Below are 25,241 nucleotides of genomic sequence, written 5' to 3' on the forward strand. Positions count from 1 at the left end.
CTGTGTGCTGATCCTTGTGAGGAAGAAGGTTAGAGAGAACGAGTGTGCGATGGCCACCAGCGCCCCTCTCTTTTCTGTGTAGGGATAACCAATAGAAGAGAAGTCAAGTCCAAAGGCGAAAAATGGATTTATAAATACTGTGGCGTTTATACTCCAGCATGACAAAAATGAGCAGAGAAAAAAGCCAAAAAAACAAAACTAATTTTAGGTTTCAGTTTGGACAGTGGTTGAAACTGTGACCATGTGACATCCGATCATGTTGTTGACATCTGTGATGGACCGAGTTGAAAAAACAGGAGGAGTCCCAGGAATTATTAGAAAAATATAGTTTCCATTTACTTAACCCCCAAAAATTATATTTACAAGAGTAATAAATGTTGAGCTCATAAAAGAGGTCAAAGAAACAAAACTGAACTCCGGCAAAGACTGCAACCTTAACAAACCAAATAACTGCTACAAACAAACATAATTGACCTAAACATGAAATGACATACAAGGGTATATATAATGGCTGATCAGACCATTGTGACACATGAGGGGTAACAAACAAAACAAAATCATAAATCACAAACGATGCAGTACAATCTAGTTTGTTAATAAACTAAACACCAAAGAAGAAAATCAAAAACCCCATTAAACCCTAAACTCAAATATTTAATTAAATACAAATACTTTGTTTTTAAAGTAAAGAAAACACACATTCTCCCCTTCAGCAGGAAGTGGTGGTATGGTCCAATTATCTTCCTTTCCATTTAATGGTTTCAAACCCTGGCTACCATCTTTTGTCCAGCAACTCCCAGGGATGATGGCAGGTAAGAAATAAAAAGACAAAGGTTAGTCAGAAAGCAAAGAAATGAAGTAGTATGAATACATAAGTAAACTAAATGTGCGCGCTTACAAATCGAAGAAATGTATCCAAACCAATCAATAAAGTTATTGGCAACTAAAATGTATTACTATGTTCAAATGAAAACCGAAAATACAAAAGTTACTGACTTTAGAGTGTGGCCACGGGTTTGGCCATCACAACATCTAACGATGTCTGCAATCTGAAGCTTCGCTGTTTCAGAAAGAGTGTTGGTGTGAATTATGTCCTGCAGGTTTTAGATGTGTCCTTGATCCAACACAGCTGATTGAAATGGCTAAATGACCTCCTCAACATGTCTTGAAGTTCTTCAGAGGCCTGGTAATGAACTAATCATGTGATTCAGGTGTGTTGACCCAGGGTGAGATCTAAAACCTGCAGGGACACCGGCCCTCGAGGCTTGCTGTGCAACACTTCTATCACCCTTCTATCTTCAGTTTCATGTCAAAGGGTTTTGCTCCAAAGCTAGAGAGCTTATTGCCAAAAAACACCCGAGTCAAGCATATGGAAAAAATATTATTTCTTAATAAAAATAAATACAGTTCAAAGTCAAAGTCAAAGTCAACTTTATTGTCAATTCTGCCACATGTACAGGACATACAGAGAATAGAAACTTCGTTACTCTCAATCCCTAGATAAAATAGAAAATGAACATTTAAATATAAGAGTGATTAAAAATGCAAGTAAAATATTTTAAAGTAAAAAAAATTAAATAAAATTAAATAATATAATACAATTTTACATATAACAAGAAAGCTATACAATATACAATATAAGGGTAAATGACATTGAGTGCAAACCAGGCAGAGTAGTGCAAATAGGCAAATAGTGCAAATGGAGATTTAGTAATGTACGGTAAGAGATAGTGTAACAACAAAGTCTTATGAGGTAATGGCAGTCCAATGCTCCACAAAGTGACTGGTAACTGGTGCAGGCCAGTGAGTGAGTCAGAGAGTGTGTGTGTGTGAGTGTGTGTGACAGAGTTCAGTGAGACCGTGGAGGAGAGAGGGGAGAGGGGGCAGAATCGGGAGGGAGTTAAGCTTCCTGACAGCCTGATGGATGAAGCTGTCCTTCAGCCTGCTGGTCCTGGCCTGGAGACTCCGCAGTCTCCTCCCCGACGGCAGCAACTTGAAGAAGCTTTGCATTGGGTGCGTGGGATCAGCCGCTATGCAAAGGGCTTTTTTAGTGAGACGGGTGCTGTAAATGTCCTGGAGGGAGGGGAGAGAGACACCAATGATCCTCTCTGCAGCTCTCACTATGCGTTGGAGGGTTCTATGACAGGACGCATTGCAGGCTCCAAACCACACAGTGATGCAGCTCGACAGGATGCTCTCGATGGTGCCTCTGTAGAAAGTGTGCATGATGGGGGCTGGTGCTCCTGCTCTTCTTAGTTTGCGGAGAAAGAAGAGACGCTGCTGTGATTTCTTGGCCAGTGCTGTGGTGTTGTACGTCCAGGAGAGATCCTCTGTGATGTGCACACCCAAGAACTTGGTGCTGCTCACTCTCTCCACAGACGCTCCGTCAATGGTCAGAGGAGCATGTTGGGTGTGCATTCTCCTGAAGTCCACAACAATCTCCTTTGTCTTCTCCACATTCAGAGAGAGATTGTTGTCAGCACACCACGTGGCCAGGCGTCTCACCTCACTTCTGTAGTCGGTCTCATCCCTGTTGCTAATGAGACCCACCACCGTTGTGTCGTCCGCAAACTTGATGAAGAGGTTGGAGCTGTATGATGGAGTGCAGTCATGGGTCAGCAGAGTGAAGAGGAGGGGGCTCAGCACACATCCCTGCGGGGCCCCCGTGTTTAAAATGATGGTGCTGGATGTGTTACTGCCGACCCGTACTGCTTGAGGTCTTCCGGTGAGGAAATCCAACAGCCAGTTGCACAGTGAGGTGTTGAGCCCCAGCTGGACCAGTTTTTGGGTGAGCTGTTGGGGGATTATAGTGTTGAATGCTGAACTGAAATCTATGAACAGCATTCGAACATATGAGTCTTTATTGTCCAGGTGTGTGAGTGCTGAGTGGAGTGCAGTGGAGATGGCATCATCGGTTGAGCGGTTGGGCCGATACGCAAACTGGAAGGGATCCAGGGAGGGGGGCAGGACAGTCTTGATGTGTTGCATGACTAGTCGTTCGAAGCACTTCATCAGGATGGGAGTAAGTGCAACAGGACGGTAGTCATTAAAGCAGGAGGGAGATGACTTTTTTGGAACCGGAATGATTGTGGTGGCTTTAAAACATGTGGGGACGACAGCCTGGATGAGTGATATGTTGAAGATGTCTGTGAAGACATCAGTGAGTTCCACTGCACAGTCTCTCAGTACACGACCAGGAATGTTGTCAGGACCCGGAGCTTTACGTGCATTGATCCTGCTGAGGGATCTCCTCACGCTGTCCGGGGACAGGGTCATCACCTGGTCACCAGGAGGGGGTGGAGTCTTCTGTGCAGTGGTGCTGTTTTGTTACCATCACAGCAGTATTCATAAACACAATCACTCATGTCTACACACATTAATCAAAAACAAATTCGATGAATGAATGAATCACAGTGAAAAATAAAATAAGATAAAATAAAACAGATTAAGGTGTTTTTATTTATATTCTAGGCAGTGATTATTCCCATGCTGGGACTGTTGTAAGACAGCCAACAGGAAGACAAACTGCCATGGCTGCTATTGTCAGGGTTGTGCTGTGTGGCAAGCAGAGGTAGGACCCAAGAAGTAGGTGATGTCCAAAGTTGCAGGAGGCCCTTTGGGAAATATACTTTTCTACACATTATTTATTTTGTAACATGAGCAGAGAACTTTTAGAGATGTACAGCTCTGGGTGTATTTTGCACACTGCCTTTGACTGTTGCAGGTGGTGAGAGCTTTCAGGAAGCTAAAACAGATTAAAATCTATTTTTATTTCCACCAGGTCTCAGGACAGAGACAAATTTCATGTTGCAATACTTTGTTTGAAAAAAACATATCAGAGGATCAGAGGACACAATAATAACATGGACTGAACCACCACTCACAACCACTAGCACTTTATATAGCCTCTGTAGGAATTATATCTCACTTATCTTAACTGCACTACTGTATAGCTCTGTGTAAATAATCATTCTGTACATTCGATAATTTTTAACCCTACAACTGTTTACAACTTGCATAGTTCCCATTTCTGTATAGCTGTATATCTCAGATTTCTGTAAAGTTATTTATTTCATATTCTGTATAGTTTTTCATATTTATATCCTGTTCATAGCCTGTACATAGCTTGTACTCACTACAGCCTGTACATACTTATAGTTATAGAATATTCACAACATACTTCATACCGTGTACATTATAACATACCATAATAGACCCATTTCTGTAATATACTCACATATCTATATTATTGCTAATATATATTGTAATATATCTATATCACTAAAGCACTTCTGGATGGATGCAAACTGCATTTCGTTGCCCTGTACCTGTGCATGTGCAATGACAATAAAGTTGAATTCTATTCTATTTAATTTATATAGAAGAGAATAGCCCTTTATTGTCATTGTACATGTACAGCAAAATTATAGGTGCTTCACGCCAACTGTGCATTAAGTAAATATATATATATATATATATATATATATATATACATACATATTTCTAAACAGTAGTTAAGGTATATTTTATTTGTTTTTAGTATAAGGTACCAACCATTAGCAAACATTAACATTAAAAATCTCTCATCAAGCTTACACAGAGTCATAAAATGTAATTATCCAAGCAGAATATTGATGTCTGCACAGTGTTATATTTTTGGGCTCGCATGGTTTGCAATATGAACGAGGTGGGGGCCACAGTGCTGCTTTTCTTCACGGGGCCCCATATCACCCGGCGGCACCCCTGTGTGTATCGGCTTCCTGTATGAATACGAAAAACAGACCACGTGGTGTAAAAGCAGACTGCAGCTTCTTTTGTTCAAATCAATCAAACCAGAGACGGACAGAGAGCCGCTGAATCAGGAAATCGCCGGTATCTGATTTATTTTTAGTTGTCTAAAATTAATAATGATATTTCCCGAAATCACACAGATTGTACCTGGGCTTATTAAAAAAATATTTCCAGCCAAGAAAACGTGGATAAAGTTTTATGTTGTATCATCGTTTTATAGAGTGTTTGTGTTTATGTCTTTATTTAGGATGTGTGTTAGCATACAGTAGAGAGGTAACGTTAGCTTAATGAAACCTATTAAGTCGTCTATTTTTCCCATTTTATGTGATATTATTTTACGGTGGGTTCGAGAGTGTTGGTGTTTTCGTACAATATACAAACTTTGCGCAGCTTGTTTGTGTAGCGGCTAACTATTTAACTTCGTACGCCGTGTGTTAGCACATCAGCTAGCTTGGTACCCAACCATTATGTGAACAAAGAGCGACAGAGGTTAGCCGCTCAGCCTAATGAGGCTAGCAGCTAGCTCGCAAACTTAAACCGGTGCACTGTTATAGTTTGCTGGGTTTTTTTGTGTGTGCATAACAAGCTAGGTGGTTGTTTTTGTTTGTGTATTTCCCCCGACGCCAATGTCGAATAGCAGAGTATTAGACAGCCACTAAGAATTTAATTTAAGAAAACCGGAGAGATTTTATTAGCTTGTACGTAACAATAGAGATGAATTAGGGCTTCTTGAATGTGGCAAACTTATATAACGGCACACATATAGTGCTGGCAGCATCAACTCAAGCGTGTGAACTTGTAGGCAGTGAAGTTCGCCAATTCGCCAAAGTTTACGTTAACAAAAGACCGATTTGAAGCATTTAGTTATTTTTAATAACGTCCATTCCGCCATAACCAGCCCACGAGTTTAATGAGTTGAAGTTTTTGGTAATTAACTCCTGCACAGGGTTTTTCATTCACATCTTATTGTGTTGTGCTGTACTTCAAATAAGTGTTTCTGTAATTTAACACGTTAGTAGTTTTATTCAACAAGCCTTCGTTCGGTCTTTTCCACAGCCTTTGTTTCTTTGACAATTAAGTTTCCATGTGGTCTGAATAACACTATGTGGTTTCTTCTTTTCCACAGAAAACAGCTTGAGTTTGAAAGATGCCACGCAAGAAGGTGACAGATGTCTCAGGGAATGGTGGGATGAAAAGGAAGCGAGCCAGCGGGAAAAGGAGAGAGAGGGATTTCAGCAGTGATGACGAGTTTGACTTTGAGCAGGAAAACAACAAGAAATCCGGCAAACCCACCACCAAGTCTGGTCTCCAACCGGTCACTGTGGCAGACGACGTGAAAGAGAAAATAGTGCGTTTGATCAAACATAGACTGACTGGTTTTTGAAAGTTAAAGTGTTCTGTGTTACAAACATTTCTCAGTTATTACCTGATAATGACCGTCAGTCAAACCGTTCGCCTTTCTTTGTTGTTTTTCATCAGCATGTGTGTTTATGCTTTTCCCTTCTCATAGTACAGCCTGACCTGTAATATGAAATTTAATCAGCATTTTTTCATTGTTTTTCTTGTTTAAAAAGAAATATTTGCTGTATGAAAAGTTTGTGTTAAAGCTGTTCCTGTTTGGTTATTGCTAAATAATAATACAAAATAAAACCTACTTTTCCCTTTGACCCAGGAAATTTAGATTAGATTTATTTTTTGTTTATTCATTGTTTGTTTTTTTTATAGTTATTGTCCTCTTTTTGCAGAAACTCGAGTGCCCAAAGGTAAAGGGCCAACTGCTCATCTTTGGGGCAACCAACTGGGATTTGATTGGAAGAAAGGAGGTTCCCAAACAGCAAGGTAAACACCATTCAAATGGCTATCCTATAATGTACCTGTGTCGCAGGATAGTCCTACTTTTTGTATGTTGGCATGGCCACGTGTATCCTGTTTTCTTAGGGAGTATGACTCATCTAGTCATTTTTAATATTTTGGTGATGATGGCGTGATTAAGAAGCTTCCTGAGGTCCTTATACAGAGAGTGCACACTGTAGTCCTGAGCCTGTTAGAGAAACTATTTTTATCAAGAAAAGGCTTCAGTGCATAATCAAAGCTACAAAATGTTATTTTTACCTTTCTATTCTATCAAACAGTACGTCTGTTGTTTGATACAAACACACCTTTCATGAGCTTCCATGGTGCTGGTAGTTGTGAGGTCAACCTATACTGCGTCAAGGGTCAAGGGTCACCGACCTTTTGTTAAACTGAGAGTTACTTGAAGCATACAGAGTAGTACGAGGTGCTACTTGTATGATATCTTGAATAACAAAGTTTAGCTGTTCCCCTTTAGTGCTAATATTTCTATCTGAGAGCGGGTGACCTGATCACAGTAGTGTCGAGGATTCCCCAGAATTAATATTTGCAATTATTTGGGAAATGCAGATTTAAATACACAACATTGTTTATTTGTGCGAATCTTCTGTATCAACATTTGAAAGTCTGTTTCCACTTGTGATATTTTTGTAAATATTTTGACAGTTTTGTATGAATGAACACATTTGTAGCATTTTGTCTAAAATCACAATTTCTGTAGCATTTTCTTTAAGAAACCATTAACTGTCACAACTTCAAATCATGTAACTTTTTTTTTATTTGAACTGATCACATTTTTGTACAATATTTGAGTTTAACAGAACTACAGTGTCTTTGTAAATATCTGTTAGTGGGAAGCCTGGTTTCCCACTTACAGATATGCTGTACACCAGTGAACTGTAATCTGGGCTATAATTACAATATAAATAACACTGCACTTCTGAGTGAGTCTTGTAGATGTGTGGAGGTCATTTTGTTAGGATTTTAATCTTGTCCAGCATCCAAGTTGGACTTAGCTGTTCAGCAGTGCATGTCGTGTACACTTACATGAAATGATTTCAGATGACTAACACACACACATGGCTCAAGTCGATCAAAGTCACTAAACCTGTTCTCAAACTCTTGCCCGAGTCTGTTTAAGGCTTGAGCGTACTTGTCTGCAGCTTCGTCCAAAGCCCCAGATGCAGAAGCATTGTTATTCAGCACTGACTGCACAGAGGGAAAGTGCAGGGATTTTTTTCTTCCTCTGTAAATGTACAGAGAGAATTTTCATCGTAGCTTTAAATGCATTTACAGTGAGATGTCTTCATCTTGGGTTTGCATTAACTCATTGAATTCAAAAGTGACAAAAACACTGCCAAACTCGCCCCCGCCTGCACCATCGGATCTTTGTGTTTTGTAACAGGTTACCATATTCAGCTAAAAGTTCCAGATGCTAATTATGATCTCTATGATGGGAGTTGTCATATTGCATGTATCTCCTGCTGCTGAATAGTGCGGGGGTAATGTAGAAATGTTGGGAAATCTGTGTAATTTTTACATTGCACAATGACGCCTGTTCCATTTGTAGTTGCGTCAACAGCTTTTTCACTGGTATCTTCTTTTTTTTTTTTTTTTTCCTCTATGAAGAATCTCTTCACCATATTGTAGATATCAAGTCCCTGTGTTGTTGTCTTCAGGGGCACTAGGGGCATATCCTGGGCAGAGAAATCATTGAACATCATCTAGACAAATGTTATCAGCTGTGATATACTGCTGCAGACTTGTTGCACTGGAAGCTGAACCACCAGCACTTAACTAGATTCCAGGTACTCGTCAAATTTAGCCCCTAGTTGGACATCTGAGAGTGTGGAGACAACATCAGGACATGTTGAAAGCTTTAAGCCTGTAACATTGGAGCAGTTTGAGTCACATTGATTGTATCTTTCATTACAACCAGTTAAAAGTACTAATTACTCATTGAAAATGATTCCTCAAAAATCTTGAGCAGTCTTATTTCTATTTTATACTTTGCTTAATATTGTAAACAATAATCCTCCAAGCTTTCAGAGATCTTCAAGAACTAATGTCCATAAGAAATAGAAACATAATCAAACAAAGACTCAACACAGGTTCTAAAAGATGCATCTGGCCTGTCAGTTGATCAGTCTACTGTATGCCAAGCCTCATCAGAAGTAGACGTGTGGCTGTCAAGAAGCCATTCTTTACCCTCTAAAGTCAATTTTTCCTGAATCCTGTCGTCACCTTTGTTCAAGACAGAAACGGCAAAAATTTGATTTACTAAGTAAAGCTCTCACAAGCTTCCTCAAAATTCAGTGACAGCAGGTCTTAAGGAGTGACAAATGCAAATTTACAATATCTGGTATCTATGGAGGAGGTCGAGAGAGATGCAGCAGTGTGTGGTGTTATCTTCATAGAGGAGAGCAAAGAACAAAGACGTATCAAATATTCATTTCAAGCTCATTAGAACTGCACAGACTTTGTGCTTCCTGTATTTTCATTTATTTGCAACATTTTCAATAAATGACTGCAACAGTTTGCCAAACAACATGAAAAGAAATTGGCTCCAAAAAAAAGCACTCTCTGTGCATGTGAGTGCTTTTGTTTGCTGTGTGGATGCTCTTGTCTTTACCTGACTGCTGTTCTCATTAAAGTGCAGAACTGATGCAGGGGCATACAGATCCAGATAAAATCAATAAGTGGTTGATTAGTTTACATCTGCAGTAGAGAAGTCAGTTGATGATGCAGCCTGTTCACTATGAACTGGCCGTACACATCTCAGTCTGTGTGAGCCTGGGGTTAAAAAAATCATTGCAGCCAAAGAGTCTGAAATAGGTTCATTCATGCTGACATCTGGACCCCAAATGAGTGAATGGGCTTGTTTATTTAACCAGCTGATGATGGTGTTAACTACATGAAGTGAGTATTTATATTCCAATCTATTTGCTTATGTCAAATCCAGAATTTACAAACATATTTTTTGCAAAGGAAGTATAAATGGAAAAATTTTTTTAAAGTGTAAGTTTTGTTTAGGAAATAAAAGCTCGCGTGACACTGGGAGTACTTGTATATGTGCACTGTTTCAAGCCAGATGGAAAAGATATCAGTCTTAAACGGCTCTAACAGTGCAGAGATGATACAAATGAATATCATCATTGTGAACTTACTGTAAAATATATAAAGCATTTGACATCTGCAACAATAACATGCAACAAATACATAGATGTAACAGTAGTATAATCCAGAATACACCATGTTTCATGTTACTTTTTGCTTGTAGGACCTGAGCACGACTGAAAACATCCCATTTTAATGACAGAATTATTTAAATATTACCTGAAAACGGGTAGCTAGTTATTTTTAAACTATCAGTCTTTGATAAAGGCAGAACAGCGTGTCTATTCTGCTCTCCATCTCTCAGCTGGCTGGCTCCTCTCACTGCTTTCCTGGTGTATCAGCAGGAGTGGGAAGCTGTTGCTCTCCCTGAAAGACACCACAGCTCAGCTGCAGCAGTGGATTTCTCAGTCTTTCCTGACTCTGGCCACTTGCAGTTTTCAAAGGAAACTAGATGTATGATAAGTTGGTTTTTTGAGGTGGTTGTCACGGATTTTTGAATAGTGCATCCTTAAAAATGCACGCCATAATGCGCCACACTTTCCAGGTGCATTTTATTAGTTTTTTGTCACTCTAGAGTCTGTTTACACACCGGAGAAGAGCAGAGAGGTGGAGCTGATAACATCGGGAGGTCGGGCTGACCGGCGGCACTGTTCCTGTAATCGCCATTAAAACCTTTTACTGGGAAAAGCTAGCAAAGTCCTCATCAAACCACCTGATCAACAAACGCCGACCTGAAGAAAAGTAAACTTTGTCTCCACTGCTGTTTGTTTTACACAGTGAAAAATCCTCCGTTAAAGTCAGCAGATGAACTGTTAACTTAGCATGTTTATATTACACAGCTCACTGAAGGCCAAGCAGGGGTGAGTCTAAAGGGGGCCGTGGGCAGTGTCAGACCACATCCACTTGAAATATATTTTGAATAAAATAAAATTGAAATAATATAAAATATTGTGTTAATGAAATTTCATTTATTTAAAAATATAACATTTTTTCCACAGACCAATAAAAATGTTAAGCTTTGACTGCACTTGACATTATTTATATATTTTTGCATTTAACAAAAATATTTTCTTTAGAAAGTATATTTTTGACTTGGCACATAAATACAGTCAACGCTGTTTTTTTGACAATGTTTTTTGTGCAGTTAAACTATTAAAGTTCTCCAAGCCAACCGTGCACCTTTAGTTATTACAAAGAAGCATTATTACAAGAAATGATCAAACACAAACTTTCTTTTTTGTGCTCCGTTTATAGAAATGTCAGCATTCTTAAAGAATGCAGTGTTTATGAACAGAATAAGGTACGGAGGGAGCGTTGTGCCCAGTGTTGCCAACTTAGCGACTTTGTCGCTATATTTAGCGAGTTTTCAGACCCCTTAGCGACTTTTTTTCTGAAAAAAAGTCACTAAAAAAAGACGTGAAAGCGCGTATCGCTTTTACTCTCAACAAGCAGCGGGTGCTGTAACGCAGTCAGTTCTTCTTTTACATTATGCTGTTTTGTGGATCACAAGGTTTAAAACTACTTATAAACACACACACAAAGTAACTCCACCAGAGTGCCTATTTCGGGTCACTTTTGCCGGTCCAAGCCCGGGTAAAGGAGCAGGGTTGGAATTGTGACATTAAAAAAACAATAATTGCTAAAAGAAATTTAATTTGTAGTTCTAAATAAACTCTAAATGCATTTAGGATGTTTTTTACTCACTTTGTCTCTTCCACGATGTTATTTCTCTCTCCCTCCAACAACGTAGGTTACAATTAGATTAGCATGACCAATTATGCAAATTAGGCGATGATGTCATTTAGCGACTTTTAGGCCAGCCAATAGCGATTTTCCTTACTGAGGAGTTGGCAACACTGGTTGTGCCAGTGTTGTGCATTTGTGTGTGTGGGGGGTCTTGACACGGGTTTTGTGTGTGTTTCTTAGCTGCTTTCCGCAACCTGGGCCAAAATCTCTGGGGCCCTCATCGTTATGGCTGCCTAAATGACGTCCAGGTTAGCTGCGTGGTGTCTGGCCCCTGTGCTGCTCACAGTCTCTTCATAACCACAGAGGGAAAGCTGTGGAGCTGGGGTAAGTAACATGCACAGTGGTTGTCTGTGTTGGTTGTGTTATCAGACACTGAGCTTGTCTTCCTGCTTCCTTAGGTCGTAATGACAAAGGTCAGCTGGGTCATGGAGACACCAAGCGCCTGGAAGCTCCCAAGTTAATCGAGGCCCTGGCAGAGCATGTTATTGTTTCTGTAGCCTGTGGACGCAATCACACCCTGGCACTCACAGGTAGGCTTAACTGGGGACTGTGTGGGTTTTCCTTGCACAACAGCAGCTGTTTTCAGTGGTTGTGCAGAACAGCCACAAGATCGTGTAATACAGCCGCTTGTTGAAATGAAACACCAGTGTATTCTGGGATTGGATTACGCATTATTGGTTTGATTGCACAGGTCATCGAAGGAGGTTTCCAAACTGAAATCCAGTCGGTAATGGCTCTGTGCTTTTAACATGTTTGCTGATGGTACTCTGTCTCCTCAGAGGATGGTGCTGTGTATTCATTTGGAGAGAACAAGCTGGGCCAGCTTGGTCAGGGCAACCAGACTGATGCAGTCCTCACCCCAGCACTGGTAAGCCAGGGTGTAACTCGTACTTTTCCTTCCTTTATCAGATGATAAAGTGTGGTGGTGTAGGTGTCACTGCTGTCCAAGTCTCGTCAGTCACAGGAAATGAATACAGTTAATCTGCTATTCCATAGCTTTTATGGTTTCAAAATAACAAAAACAAACTCAAAACAATTATATAAAATTATCAAACAAAAACAAAATTGTTAATTAATGGGACAGCAGTGCAGTGGCTTCATAGTTTACCTTAGAATCCTTTGGTTGTCAGCAACTCCTCTGCTACACAGCAAACAATGACTGTGGATCGTTAATTCTGCTAACTTTATTTTCCAAATTGTAAACAAATATGGTTTAAAACGGCGCTTACGGCGCTGCCGCGATGTAACTCAGTTTAAAGCCGTAACCTGAACAGTCCATCAAAGTGACCACAGCAGGACACCTCCTTCCTTTGTGCTCTGCCTCCGACATTCAGAAATCAGTTGATTTGTGCATACAGGATGTAGAGCGCAGAGAGCTACCCACAGACTGTGAAACTGCAACAGTGCACCAAGGAGACATACTCACGTAGACAGTGGCTTCTTTGTGCATGTGGCTGCTAAGTTCACATGCAGGTTATTGAATTTACATGCAAGGAATTTAATTGATCCTGTGAAATGAAATTATTTGCCTGGATTATAGTTTTCTTGTGCAAAACTTACTCTATAGTGGTCTCGCTCTTCTAAGTCTTTGTGAGTAAATGATTAATTATTTAATCAAATTATTGATTTACTCTGCCTGCTAGAAACCTGGTTACAGCAGTGAGGTGGTTAATTTAAATGAATCAACACCGCTAGCTCCTCTTGTCAGAATCCTCAAACAGGAGTGGCTTTCTGTTGCATCCATCAGAGCATGAATGTGTGTGAATGTTAGATAGAAAGCACTTCTGCATTGAAACAGTGCTTGTGTGAAGAGGTGTGAATGAGGCATCGTATAAAGAACTTTGAGCGCTCCTGCAGAGTAGAAAAGTGATACATAAAAACAAAACATTTACATGTTTTAAAAGCGAACTTATTTCTTAAATCCAGCATCAGAAACAGTGTTGTATAAATGTAGCAAATTGTTGCCTGAAGGCACATATATTGTATATTGTAAGGTAAACACTCTACAATAATACAGAGAAAACCCCAATAATCATATGATTAATTACTCCTTTGATTAATTAATGCATTGGTCTTAAATTATGATCGATGTGTATCAAATTCATTTTACATCACGGGCCACATACCGCCCACTTTGATCTTAAGTGGAGCGGTGAAGCAGGCCCTTTCAAAGTAAACAATGTGATGCGGTCGAAAAAATTTGGGTGCACCCAACTTTTGTGCTGGTGCACCTAAGAAAAAAAGTTAGTCTCGAGCTCTGTATAATGTGTGGCAAACTGCTGTACCTGTAATAAAAAAACAAACATGCAGCACCTGGAATGAGCTGAGAAACAGGGTCCCAGGACCTTTGATTAGTCAGCCGCATTGGTAAACTTCAGAGAGCTTACCATTGCGGCTGACCTGTCCAATCCTCTAACCAGGGTCTCCTAACATTATGTTGGTGAGGCTGTGGTGCCCAAACACCCTGTCAGGTTGAGCGTGAGATTTCTTTTAAACGACTGCTGAAAACACATTTATAGGTTAGCGTTCCCTTAATCTTTTCCTCTTTATTTTGGGCTGTAGTTTACATCTAAGTGTGTATGTTGGAATGAATGTTTTACCCCATGTGGTTGGTCTGTATGTCTGAACATGTATACTTTTAATTAGGGGTGCAACGATATTCGTATCGATATTGAACCGTTCGATACAGTGCTTTCGGTTCGGTACGCATATGTATCGAACAATACAACATTTGTAATTTATTTTATCAATTTTCCTTCTGACGATGCTGTCTGTGTTGAGCGCTCAGTGAATCTGTGTTCGACTACTCCGCCTAGGCTGCACTGTCGAGCGCAGATCCACTGAGCGCTCAACACAGACAGCATAGTCAGAAGGAAGAGCGCAGGGCAAGCTAGCGAGACAGAAGTTAAGCTCTACTTGCAACATTCAGATCTGGCGTTTGGAATTATTTTGGTTTTCATGTGACGTATGACCGTGAAGGTAAGCGAGTCATGGACTAAAGTAAAACAGTATGTTGGATGTGCCATGCAATGCTCAATTACATTGGTGTGAACTAGTGTGTTAGCGCAGTTAGCTCGTTAACGTGTTTGCCGTGTAGCCCCATGCACGGAGCGATCGGCGGTAGCTCGTTAACGGAGATTTGCCGTGTTGTGGCGTTAAGGTCATTTCAACGAGATTAACCTGAAAGCACTAGTGGGAACACAACGAATATGACTGCACATTTACGCCGACATCATCCTAGTGCAAAGACAAAAACAACAAGCATGCTACTAACTTTAGCCGAGTCATTTAGACAGCTGTTAGCACATGATTCTCCTTATGCTGCTGAGAATATAGCCCAGAAGAAGCGGATAGTATAGCTTTTATTTTGGAAAGAGCCATTTCTCTGTAATAAACTCTCTTTTCCAAAGATGAGTGATTCCTCAATCAGATACAGGGCTTGCAATATCGCTAGCCCGACGTCCCGGAGCTAGCGATTTTTTCAGTCGGGCTACCAAAATCTATCTCTTCCCTGCCCGTCGGGCTATTGTAGGAAAAATATATGTCAATGCTTTTGCATTCTTTCAGAAATGTAGCTGGGTAATTATGTCATTGGCATCGGTGAGCCACTGTCAATATGTGACATATTGAAGTCGCGTTTGAATTTGCGCTTGTTTTTTTGCTTTCACTTTGCAATCGTGCGAACTGTGTATAGAGAGCGACAGCACTGATCTGTGAGTGATGATAATTTGTGCACCAATTCCTCTGACATCGTCTTATTAATCGTTAGCTTACTATGCAAACATGACAAGTGAAATCTCCCGCAGCAAGCTTAAACATGTGAGAGGTTGATCGCGCAGAGAATCGCTGAGCTTATGTGAGTGAGCGTGTAAAAGCATTTCAGTTCTGCTGAGCCAAATAAGACAGGTCAGGGTGAAGAAGTGACAGCCAAAGAAAAGCTTACCACAAAACGGAGAAGTTATGACAAATCAGACTATAAGGCAAAAAGAAAGTGCAGCTTTATGGTTTCATGGACAAAAGAATTTCTGTGGCTGCAATATGATGAGCTAAATAACCAGGGCTGCACATAAGTGGTCCACAGGTGCGCATTCGCTGTCAAAATAAAAAACATGCACAAGGGTTAGGGTTAAATTTAAAAACTGTACTTTTGAGTTAAAATATATATTTATAATTTTAATAAATGACAAATTAAAAAGGCATGAACATTTTTTTTGTATCGAAAAAATATCGAACCGTGACACCAAAGTATCGAACCGAACCGTGAATTTTGTGTATCGTTGCACCCCTACTTTTAATGTGTCTTTTATTCAAACTGTGAAGCACAAATTCAGTTAAAATGTGATACACAATTAAAGTTATTGTTACTCGTGCTGAGCCATATCACTTCCTCTCAGACTGCCTGCTAGGCTATTTAAAAGTAGAGTGGGAGAGAGAGCCTTCAGGTTTCAGGTTCCTCTTCTGTTGAACCAGTCAGTCAAGAGATGGATATACTCGTGGCTTTTAAGATAAGCTTAAAGCATCGTTTTTAATAAAGCTGGTTGGGGCTGGATCGGGTTACCCTGAAACCTCCCTTAGTTTTGCTGTGATGGGGTTAGGCTGCTGGGGTTGTCTGATTGTTGTGGTTTTTGCTCCATTATTTTAGGGTGCCACCATACAGTATTAAGCACTTAGAGGCAACTGTTGGGATTTGGCGCTATATAAATAAAACTGAATTGTGTTTCTCTCTAGATTTCCTACAATGGGCAGCCCCTGGTGAAGGTGGCTTGTGGTGCTGAATTCAGCATGGTGGTGGACTGCAAAGGAAACCTGTACTCGTTCGGCTGCCCAGAGTATGGACAGCTGGGTAAGCTCTCAGCACAGTATTTTCATGTTTTAACATTGTTTACAGTATAAAACTGCTTAAGGCTGCAGAAGATTGTTTGCAATGACACCAGTTTTCACGCCTCAGCAATTTGGGAGTTTTAAATTGTTACCATAGGTGCATCTACTAAAACTTAGAGCAGTTTTAATTTCAGCAATCTCAACCTCAGGGTCAAGTTTTCCAAAAATGTTGTGTATGTGTTAACTCAAGATTTTGAAATTGATACCATAGGTGCATCTGTTTGGGTTGGTAAATAAAGTGTTTTCATATGTTAACAAACTACACACTTATCAAGATGAAATGACATTTTATATCGAGCCCATTACAGTTCACCATCACTGACGTGTTTCACAAAACCTTTCTTGCTGATTTATTCTAGAAAACTGTAGTTAAATGCACGCAAATGATTTTCATCATGGTGAATTTCCCAGGTTAGACTTGGGCTGACAGCATGGACATCCAAGTTTGTGAATGTGATAACTTGAGAATGAGGTGGCATAGAATTCTGAAATTCATACCACGGGATATGTATCATGTAGACACAGTAGTGTAGTTTGTGCACTGGAAAGCACTGATGTGTTGGGAACGATAAACTCCATTAGTTTTTTATTGTTCTGCATCTCTGTCACTGCAGGCCACAACAGTGATGGAAAGTTCATAGCTCGTGCCCAGCGCATAGAGTTCGACTGTGAGCTCATCCCTCGTCGTGTCGCGATCTTCATTGAGAAGTCCAAGGATGGCCAGATCATGCCTGTGCCTAACGTGGTTGTGAGAGACGTGGCCTGCGGGGCTAATCACACGGTGAGAGGATTCCCAGAAGTCTTATCAGGAGCAAATCAAATTAGATGGCCAGTGATTGATTGATTGATTTTTTTAATTTTGCAAAAGGGTTTACAAACTGCTGCTGTTTGTGTTTTCAGCTGGTGCTGGACTCTCAGAAGCGCGTGTTCACCTGGGGCTTTGGCGGCTATGGGCGCCTCGGTCACACCGAGCAGAAGGATGAGATGGTTCCCCGGCTGGTCAAGCTGTTTGACTTTCCTGGCCGTGGTGCCAGTCAGATCTATGCAGGCTACCAATGTTCGTTTGCTGTCAGCGAGATGGGTATGTCATATTGCAACAAGATCTCTAAACAGTCTCGCTCAAGTAGGTTTCATGAACGTTGATACTGTTAGTTTTCACAGATTCTTGTTTAACTTGGATGTTCAGGAAAGTGAAGTCATGTGGCACGCAGAATTGCCCACCAGTCCATTCCATCAACAGTTTAGACAAACCGAATGCATTTTAGAAACAAGTCTCATGGAGTTAAAATGTAACTTTGTAGCTGCACAGTAAATTTGTTTGAAGGAAATTAGGAGCATAAAAGAGGCGCCTATCAGTCTGCTCATACTTTAGACTTGTGTTATAGTCATTTGCATAAGATTACACTGGCAGAACGAAGAATTAAATCAATTAAATATAAATCAGTTCTTCAATATAAAGAGGATGGACTCCCTCAGACGTCACTGAAGCAGAAGCTTAGCAGATGATGACGTGTATGCCCTAGTGGACAAAAACTGTACCATGGCTATTTCCTGCTACAAAAAGCCATTACAAGGTGCGATTATTATTTTCCATTTTTAATGTATTCAAATTGTTGAAACCATAAAGAAGTAATCGTGAAAAAGAAAGGCTTCTTTAACTTTGTCTTCTAAAGAACAGAAAACTTTTTTTTTTCTTTGCAAGGTTGTTTACAGAAACTACAATTTTAATGAGAGGTGTGAGAGGAGCACACGTATAAATCTGTACATGTTGTATTTTACAGGTGGGCTGTTTTTCTGGGGGGTGACCAATACTTCTAGAGAGTCAACCATGTACCCCAAAGCTGTGCAGGATCTTTGTGGCTGGAAGATCCGCAGCCTGGCATGTGGGTGAGTGCTGTCGTTACTTGTTTGGTTTCGTTTTTTTCTTTTGGTTTTTATTACCCTTCAGCCATAAAAGCCTGATTGAGTATTGTGGGGACCCCACCAGGTGGGTGGACAGCGTGGACGGTTTGTTGATGTGATAACTCAAGAACAAGCTCACGTAGATTCATACCATAGATGTATCTACTAGAAACCTCAGATAAGTTTAAACCTCCACCTCAAGATCACAAGGCACGTTTTCTGAAAATATTGTGAATGTGATAAGTCAGGAAGGAAGTCGCCTAGGATTTTTTTATATTGATGCCATAGGTGTAGCTGAGGGGTACCACTCACAGCCGGCAGTATTTTTTGGTTTTGGGATTATCTTGCCCTAATTGGACAGTTCCTCAGGGTCAGTTCTCTCACGCTTTGATTTATAGACTCACCTTTGAAGGTTCACTGTGCACACACACACACACACACACACACACACACACACACACACACTGATATATTATCATATGCATATTAGAGTCAGTTTAACCTGTATAGCTCCAAATCAAAACAACAGTTGACCCTACAATAATACAGAGAAAACAGTCACATGACCTCCTTTGAGCAAGCGCTTTGGCAACAGCGGGAAGGTAAAACTTCCTTTTGAAAGGAAGAAACCTCTGGCAGAACAAGGTTCAGGGATAACTGATTAAATGAAGAGTGGCGTAAAAACACAGTGAATGAAAAAAGAGAGTGAAGAAAAAACACGTCATACTCCTCATGGGAAGCCTTCAGCAGCATAGACCTGTTGCATTAAACGTAGAGAGGGTGTCTGACTCCAGACTGAGAACTGGTTCCACAGAAGAGGCACCAGGAAGCTGAAGGAAACACAAATAAACCTGCAGTCTGAAAGCCAAATGCTCTTTTGGGGTGATATGGTACTATGAGGTCTTTAAGATAAGATGGGTCATTATTCAGCACCTTATGTGTAATATGTATGTATAGTACTTTACAATACAATTAATGTAAGTAAAGCACTTTTAATAGTGTTTTACATACACTTTTGGGACTGTTTGTTGTTTTCTTATCTACATCCGTAGCTCTGACTCTGTTTGCATGTTTGTATCAATCAGGAAGAGCAGCATCATCATTGCTGCAGATGAGAGTACAATCAGCTGGGGACCCTCGCCCACATTTGGAGAGCTGGTAAGAGTCATTATGAGACATCACATGTCCAGTGTTAACAGCTTTGTAGGCCATCGTCTACATAATCTGTCGTTATTTTTGTTTTTAAACCTGAACAAAAAACATACAGAACAATAGTTCTGTTTGGTTAAAATAGTAACATTTAGTTAAAATAAAATTAAAATTTAGTTAGTGAAAATATCAATATTTTGTGAGACAAAATAAAACGATTGAAATTACACAGGTGCTCTTTTGTGCTAATAACATAAAATCTGTCAAATAAAAAATGTGATGCCCTCAAATTACAGAAACAAAAGTCTAGATACTGAGTGTAAAAACTACTAACCGAGAACAGTCACAGGTGTCACAGCTGGTTTAACGTTTCCGCTGGTGTGTGGGGAGACGTTGGCGTGCAGAGTGTAAAACAGTCTTAATTCTGCAGTGGATGATTCAGCTTGTGGAATAAATTCATGCCACTGCTCCGTTTGCAGCATGTTTTGGAAATTACCACATTTTGTTTGACATCCTCCTTAAAATCCAAGCGACGAGCGAGTCTCATTCATTGCTCGTCTGAAACTCGCGCTGACAGTATTTAAACACGCATGCTCAGAGCAGTGCGCCAGGTAGCAAGTTTTCCAGTTGGGAGGGAGGATTTATGATGAACATCAAGATGAACAGAATCAACTTACAGGGTATACACAAACTACAGACATAGTTGGAAAAATTTAACCAATAAAAGAAATTTGAAAGAAATTAAGAGCTACCTTTTAAATGTGAAATTGATCTTTTCCAGTTAAAGAAATCTCGTCTTTGAGCCACAAAAACTTGGGGAAGTCAAAGGTGAACTCCAGAGAAGGAGGATATATCTTCCTAACAGAGAACGACTTGTTAATCTACAGGGGAACAAGTGGAACCCCCAAAAATAGCAATGAAAAGCTCCGCATTTACCCGTGTCCCTAAAACCTTAGACATGATCATGAAGTAGTCAGTCCGACATTTGTTCATTTTACACCAGGAGTGGAAACATGTGGCTCAGGTTGCAAGAAGAGGCATTGCATCTGTCACATTGGTCAATTATTTTGGAATCAGTTTTGACAGTCCAGACTGAAATGGACTTGTTAAATTGTAAGAGTTGCAACTTGGCGCAGCTTGCACTATGAACAATTTTATCCCACCGCCTGATTCCAACCTTGTGCATTTTTGTTTTTGACTGCAGTATGAGTATCCAGGGCCATCAGTGTGTTGTATAGTTTGTGAAGTCGAAAAACCAGAAGACCATCCGATGGCTGTTCAGTAGGCAGCGAGGGAAAACAGGGGAAAAGGATGCAAAACAACTTAGTACTTAAATTACTTTAATATAACTTAAAATAAGTGGGACACAGGAAAATTAAAGTTGGAGGATGAATTGGAAAACGATCATAAGACTCCACAGTCTTGTTACATTGAAACTTTGTAGTGTGCTTTAGTGTTGCTACAGTCTTGTCAAAATCTCTTTGACATTCACATGAAGATGAATTTGACCAGTGACTTGCTTCCAAATTCGAACAATGTTTATGCAAGTGAAATATTGTGATATTGGCTGTTTTGTTGTAAGATAGGAGATGAACATTGATCACATCTGTCATTGATTTTGCAGGGATACGGAGACACCAAACCCAAATCCTCCACCACCGCCCAGGAGGTAAAGACCTTGGATGGCATCTACATTGAGCAGGTAAATGGACAAGGTGGTAACTATTTGAAGTAGAGTCATTAAGATGCATACTGTTACAATCGCTGATCAATCGTTGATCAAATTAAGCAGTGCCAAAGTTTCACATAATTAGAATGTGTGAATGATCCGATCCAAATCTGATGCATAGTTTCAGACAGTCTTGGATTTGTACTGGGGCGGTTGTGGCTCAGGTGGTAGAACGTGGTCTGATTGGTCAGCTACCAATCAGACAGTCGCAGAGTTGATCCCAGACTCCCAAAAACTCGAGTATTCTTGGACAAGATACTGAACCCTGGTGTGTGTGTGTTAGTAATAAGTGCTTACGGGTAGATAAACTGTATAATTTGTGTGAGCTTGGATTGAATAAAAGTAAAACTTTGAATAAGCATTATATCAGCCCAAGTTTGCTTGTATTCAGCTTCAGTAGTGATGTCCTTAAACCTGTAGACTAATTGCTACACATTGTAGCAATTAATAATAACAATAGCAACTAATAGTTGCTGTAGGCTCTTTGCCTTACAATGTACAGTTCCTTGAGGCATCTGTTGTGATGTGGTGGTATATTAAAAAAAAAAAAGTCAGCTAAATTAAATTGAAAAAGCATACGACAAAAGTGCCTGTGAGACTTGGTGAACGAGGCAGGTTGTACAAAGCGCTTTGAGGACTCGGGTAGATTTGAAATATAAGAACCTGTCTATTTACCACGAAGCAGGGAAATGTCCTTCTCTTTCAAATAACGTGCGTGTTGTTTCTCCAGGTGGTGATGGGCTACTCTCACTCTCTGGTCATTGCTAGACAGGATACTGAGCAGGAACAGGAGAAACTTAAAAAGCTGCCTGAGTACAACCCCCGAACAATCTGAAGGGCCCACCAGCAGTGACACCTCAACCCATTTCACAGAGCAGAGGAAGAACCATGTGATCAGCAGGAATACCTGACCTGTTCAGTCGCTACTAGTCACGGCATCGTGCTAGTGGGATGGTTGAGTTGAGGGGAGAGGTGTTCACGAGTCTGAAGGTTATCCACACATCGCGACTCCCAACAGACTCCACAACAATTTGGACACTCAAATCAGAGAAGATGGGACTGGAGACTGACAGATGCTCTGGATGGTCCAGCTCTCACAATGAATGGTCAAGATATCTTTACTTCCCAATGAGCCTGCAACGGTTTGTTCTAAGCACATCTCGTCCAGCAAAGTTGTGCTTCCCAAAAAACCTATTCCAGTTTCTTTTCTCATTCATGTCGGGTCTCTTAATTCTGTTTGTTTGTTTCAGTATTGATAGTTGTGACATTTACAGGTGCTACTCCAGGAGCCCTCGGTCTTTTCCTACTGGGGGCATTTTAAAGACCAACACTCCATACCTGTGCCTTTTTCTACATGTATGTTCAGGTTATGGAATTCTTGTTTATTTGGTTCCGAGGATCAGCTGATCCGTCTTGTCTGTGGCAGTGTGACCGAGTGTATGCGACTGCTGCAGATTATAATCAGGATTTGGAACATACACTGTGTCTCATTTTGAATACTTGCAGTAATACACTTCCATATAGTGCACTTAAGTACTTTGTTGCAGACTGCATTAAGGTCGACAGGATAGTGTTTACCCAGATTAAACACAGTTGGTTGTATACTCTCCACTGACTGAAGTTGTCTTGATGTTTGGCAGCCATCTTGGTAATGCCTCTGGGCAGCTATTCTGAAGCTTATTTTGATTGAATTGAAGGTTTGACTTTAGTGTTAACCACGACCAAACTGCATGCATAGAATCGCGAGTCAAATCTGATTAAAACACTTTTGGAGACTGCCCCAGAATGAGGTTTAAAAAGCTGTTTTTCTTTGCAAATTATACTTGGAGTATCCACGTGCAGTTTGACAACACCACAGCTTTATTAACAACTGCCAAAAGTCTGAAAAATGCCAAGCTTATTGTTGTTATGGATATACAGGAAACTAAGAAAAGATGATCTGGTGCAACAACACGGATGGCTCGTATGCATCCTGGTCCAGCTGTTGAGTATACCATTCAGGTACTCTGTTTACTCTATGCAGTCGCACTTGTCATTGTGAGCACACTTATGCATTAAATAGTAAGTGTATGGAAGAATATTACCTGAGACACAGCAGCCATGTTCTGTGCACTTCATGTTGATGTTACATTCCTTGTTTCTTCAATGTTTGCATCAATGATGCGCGCCTCAGTCCTTCCAAGACCACAGAGTCTCTTAGCTCTTTTTTTTCTCTTGTTTATTTCATTAAGTTTAACTTTTACAGCGCTCTAAGCAATTTCACAAACAGGTCTGAACCTTCAAAACCACCAATGCACTGTCTAAACTCGTTCGACGTGATAAGGTGCAGTGCGTTCTTTTTAATGGTGAAATTTCTCTGGGTTATGTTTTTGTTTGGTTTGTTTCTTGCTTTTTTTGTTTCATTGAAATGGTTGAATAAAGATTCCTGTAAATGAATTTGTCTGTGCAGTCAAACCTACTCAGGTCAGATTGAACAAAACGATTCAGCCATCCATCCACCTCAGAGGTGGGGAGTTTGATGGGGAGGGGTGTGTGAATGGTGGCCTGTTTGTTCAGTTTTATTTGTACAGCACCAAACAACAGTTGCCTCATGGTGCTTCATTGTAAGGTTAAGACCATCCGAAAATACAGAGAAAATCCAAACAATCTGATGTCCTCTATGAGCAAGCACTTTGGTGACAGCGGGAAAGAAAACTCCCTTTTAACATGAAGCCTACAGCAGAACCAGGCTCAGTGGGGCGCTCATGACCAGGAAGACCGGACAACACTGTAGTGGAAGAAAACCAGAGAGAAATAATGACTGATTTAATGCAGAGTAGTGTAGAAACAGGGGGTTCCTCACATCAAAGGAAGCCCCCCAGCAGTGTAACTAAGGGAGGATTCAGGGTCACCTGATCCAGCCCTAACTATATGCTTTGAGCACTTACATAGTTTTAAGCCTAATCCAAAAGGTAGAGAGGGAATCTTGTTTTCCAAATCCAAACTGGGAGCTGGTTCCACAGAAGAGGGGCCTGAAAACTGAAGGCTGTGCCTCCCATTCTACTTTTAAATACTCTAGGAACAACAAGTAAATTAACAGCCTACAACGTCTTTATGATGAGCCTGATTTTTCAAGACCTTGTATGGGATGAGAAATTTGATTCTGGATTCAACAGGGAGCTAATGAAGAGAAGTCAGTGTAGGTGAAATATGCTGCAGCATTTTGGATTAACTGAAGGCTTTTCAGGGAGTTTTTAGGACTTCCTGATAATGAATTACAGTAGTCCAGCCTGGAAGTAATAAATGCATGAACTAGTTTTTCAGCGTCACTCTGAGACAGGATATTTCTAATTTTAGAGATGTTGCACGAATGGAAGAAAGCAGTCTTACATATTTGTTTAATATGTGCGTTGAAGGACATGTCCTGGTCAAAAATGACTCCAAGGTTCCTCACAGTGTTTACACTGAGTAGGAGATGCTCTGTATCTCATTATACAACTGTATAGTGACAATAAAGGCATTCTATTCTATTCTACTGGAGGCCAAGGTAATGCCATCCAGAGTAAGAATCTGGTTAGAAAAACCATATTTTAAAGATCTTTAGAGTCCATGTTTGCCTTAAAATGGTGGCTGTCTGAGTGGTGTCCAAAAATGTGGGCTTCATAGATCATTTGGAAACTTTCTGGGGAAAACATGGTCTTTCTAAGAGACACAGAATCCATCCCAGTTTGGATGGAGCAGCTCTAATTTCTAGAAATCTGGACAAACTTATTGTACCTACCCAAAACGTGACTATAGTGGGGACCAGTCTTACACGCCTCTGCAGTTTTTCCTCCTCCTGTTATCACCCCATATTAGACTCAGCTGGCTAGTATTATGATGGTCCTTCTCTCTTCCATTGTTAATCGCCTTTTTCTCACCATTTTTGTACCAACACACTGCAAAGTAGTACAACACTGTTCAACTTTTATGCAGACAGAGTAATCCACAACAGCTGGAACAGCTGTAGGAATTACACCAGCTTTCAAGGCTTGATCAACCTCCATTGCTGCAGAACAGCTTTAAATTGTTAACCCATGTATCATTGTGAAATGTA

At 40.4% G+C, this 25,241-nt stretch overlaps 1 protein-coding gene across 3 annotated transcripts; it reads left to right on the forward strand.

Moving 5' to 3' along the window:
• Positions 1–719: 719 nt before the first annotated feature.
• rcc2 (regulator of chromosome condensation 2) lies at positions 720–23,602 on the forward strand. 3 transcript variants are annotated; one of them, XM_040003698.1, is made up of 13 exons: positions 720–812; positions 5,918–6,139; positions 6,537–6,630; positions 11,686–11,829; positions 11,904–12,035; positions 12,285–12,373; positions 16,234–16,348; positions 17,001–17,167; positions 17,287–17,467; positions 18,168–18,273; positions 19,374–19,446; positions 21,062–21,139; positions 21,897–23,602. In XM_040003698.1, the coding sequence occupies exons 2-13, from the start codon at positions 5,939–5,941 to the stop codon at positions 21,999–22,001; spliced, it is 1,485 nt and encodes a 494-aa protein (XP_039859632.1). In that variant the 5' UTR covers positions 720–812; positions 5,918–5,938; the 3' UTR covers positions 22,002–23,602. The 3 variants fall into 3 exon arrangements, with proteins under 3 accessions (XP_039859632.1, XP_039859631.1, XP_039859633.1); XM_040003697.1 differs by lacking the exon at positions 720–812 and adding an exon at positions 4,803–4,872; XM_040003699.1 differs by lacking the exon at positions 720–812 and having other exon boundaries at positions 5,898–6,139.
• The last annotated feature ends 1,639 nt before the right edge of the window (positions 23,603–25,241 follow it).

Source organism: Simochromis diagramma, unplaced genomic scaffold, assembly GCF_900408965.1.
Source record: "Simochromis diagramma unplaced genomic scaffold, fSimDia1.1 OVJJ01000466.1, whole genome shotgun sequence".
NCBI classification, from domain to species: Eukaryota; Metazoa; Chordata; class Actinopteri; order Cichliformes; family Cichlidae; genus Simochromis; species Simochromis diagramma.

What these genes read in the sequence shown, in the direction of transcription:
- rcc2 (XM_040003698.1), top strand. Translation starts at nt 5,939, where the DNA reads ATGCCACGCAAGAAGGTGACAGATGTCTCAGGGAATGGTGGGATGAAA. An exon ending in ACGACGTGAAAGAGAAAATA is followed by an intron (nt 6,140 to 6,536) that starts GTGCGTTTGATC and finishes CTCTTTTTGCAG; the next exon opens with AAACTCGAGTGCCCAAAGGT. An exon ending in ATCCGCAGCCTGGCATGTGG is followed by an intron (nt 18,274 to 19,373) that starts GTGAGTGCTGTC and finishes TGTATCAATCAG; the next exon opens with GAAGAGCAGCATCATCATTG.